The 1,515-nt window shown below is 48.9% G+C and overlaps 1 protein-coding gene across 2 annotated transcripts in view; it reads right to left on the bottom strand.

Moving 5' to 3' along the window:
- LOC106535441 (1-phosphatidylinositol 3-phosphate 5-kinase) overlaps positions 1-1,271 on the bottom strand; it is a gene marked incomplete at its 5' end in the record, with an annotated part of 18,089 nt that extends 16,818 nt beyond the window's left edge. For both annotated transcript variants that reach the window (XM_014032442.1, XM_014032443.1), the window contains 1 exon segment: positions 1,175-1,271. In XM_014032442.1, the coding sequence (XP_013887896.1) occupies positions 1,175-1,271 (97 nt within the window).
- Positions 1,272-1,515: the final 244 nt, after the last annotated feature.

Below are 1,515 nucleotides of genomic sequence, written 5' to 3'. Positions count from 1 at the left end.
CTCTGGGAGTATGGGGTACCAGGTCCATTGATACGGGCTGTTAGGTCCCTGTACGACCAGTGCCAGAGCTTGGTCCACATTGCCAATATTAAGTCGGACTCGTTTCCTGCGAGAGTTGGACTCCGGCAAGGTTGCCCTTTGTCACCGATTCTGTTCATAACTTTTATGGACAGAATTTCTAGGAGCAGCCAAGGTGTTGAGAGGATCCTTTATAGTGACCTTAGGATCACATCTCTGCTTTTTGCAGATGATGTGGTCCTATTGGCTTCATTAGATCATGAGCTACAGCTCTCACTGGAGCTGTTCGCAGCAGAGTGTGAAGCAGCTGGGATGAGGATCAGTGCCTCCAAATCCCAGACCATGGTCTTGAGCCGGAAAAGGGTAGGGTGCCTTCTCCGGGTCGGGGAGGAGGTCCTGCCCCAAGTGGAGGAGTTTAAGTATCTCGGAGTCTTGTTCACAAATGAGGGAAGAATGGAGCAGGAGATTGACAGGTGGATTGGTGCTGCGTCTGCAGTCATGCGGGCGCTGTACCGGTCTGTCGTGGTGAAGCGGGAGGTTTACCAGTTTACCAGTCAGTCTACGTTCCTACACTCATCTATGGTCACAAGCTTTGGGTAGTGACAGAAAGAAYGAGATMGCGGATACAAGCGGTTGACATGAGTTTCCTTCGCAGGGTGTCTGGGCTCTCCCTTAGAGATAGGGTGAGAAGCTCAGTCATCTGGGAGGGACTCAGAGTAGAGCCGCTGTTCTTCCACGTTGAGAGGAGCCAGTTGAGGTGGCTCGGGCATCTGGTTAGGATGCCTCCTGGACGCCTCCCTGGTGAGGTGTTCCGGGCACTTCCCACTRGGAGGAGACCCAGGACACGGTGGAGGGACTATATTTCTCAKCTGGCCTGGGAACACCTTGGGATCYCCMCAGATGAGCTGACCCAAGTGGCTGGGGAGAGGGAAGTCTGGGTCTCTCTGCTTAGGCTGCTGCACCTGCGACCCGATCCCGGATAAGCAGAAGAAAATGACGGATGGACGGACGAGGCCAACAAGTTTTTTTTTGCAACTGAGAAATGGCAACCCTACCCAACAGTGTCTGATTACTGATGAGTTTCTGCATAAACACAGATTTTATTCCATAATTCTAGTTAATGGAAACCAGTAACCCATCCATTGATGTTACTCACCTTGTTTTCATCAGCAGCACTGGGTCTGAGCCTGCCTGGGCTAGGAGGAACTGACAGACGCTTTCTGCCTTTCTCCTGCTGGAACAGCTCCTGAAGTCTGCATCAAAAACAAGCAGTGTACATTTGCAAAYCTGCATTCTGGTTCTATGTTCTTTTAAGGGTGGATTTAGTGTTTTACACTGCTACATTTTGGTTTAACTCCTGTTAAATAAAGGATCCATGTTCATCTGAAGATATATTTAACTAATTTTAGGACCTGATGATTGTTTTTTTTTTTTTTGTTCTGTTATGTAAGTCTTTTACCAGTATTGGTCCAGTCCTTTCTTTGTTGCCATTAAGTG

This window comes from Austrofundulus limnaeus, unplaced genomic scaffold (assembly GCF_001266775.1).
Source record: "Austrofundulus limnaeus strain Quisiro unplaced genomic scaffold, Austrofundulus_limnaeus-1.0 Scaffold1450, whole genome shotgun sequence".
NCBI classification, from domain to species: domain Eukaryota; kingdom Metazoa; phylum Chordata; class Actinopteri; order Cyprinodontiformes; family Rivulidae; genus Austrofundulus; species Austrofundulus limnaeus.
This window is presented reverse-complemented; position numbering and strand designations above follow the sequence as displayed.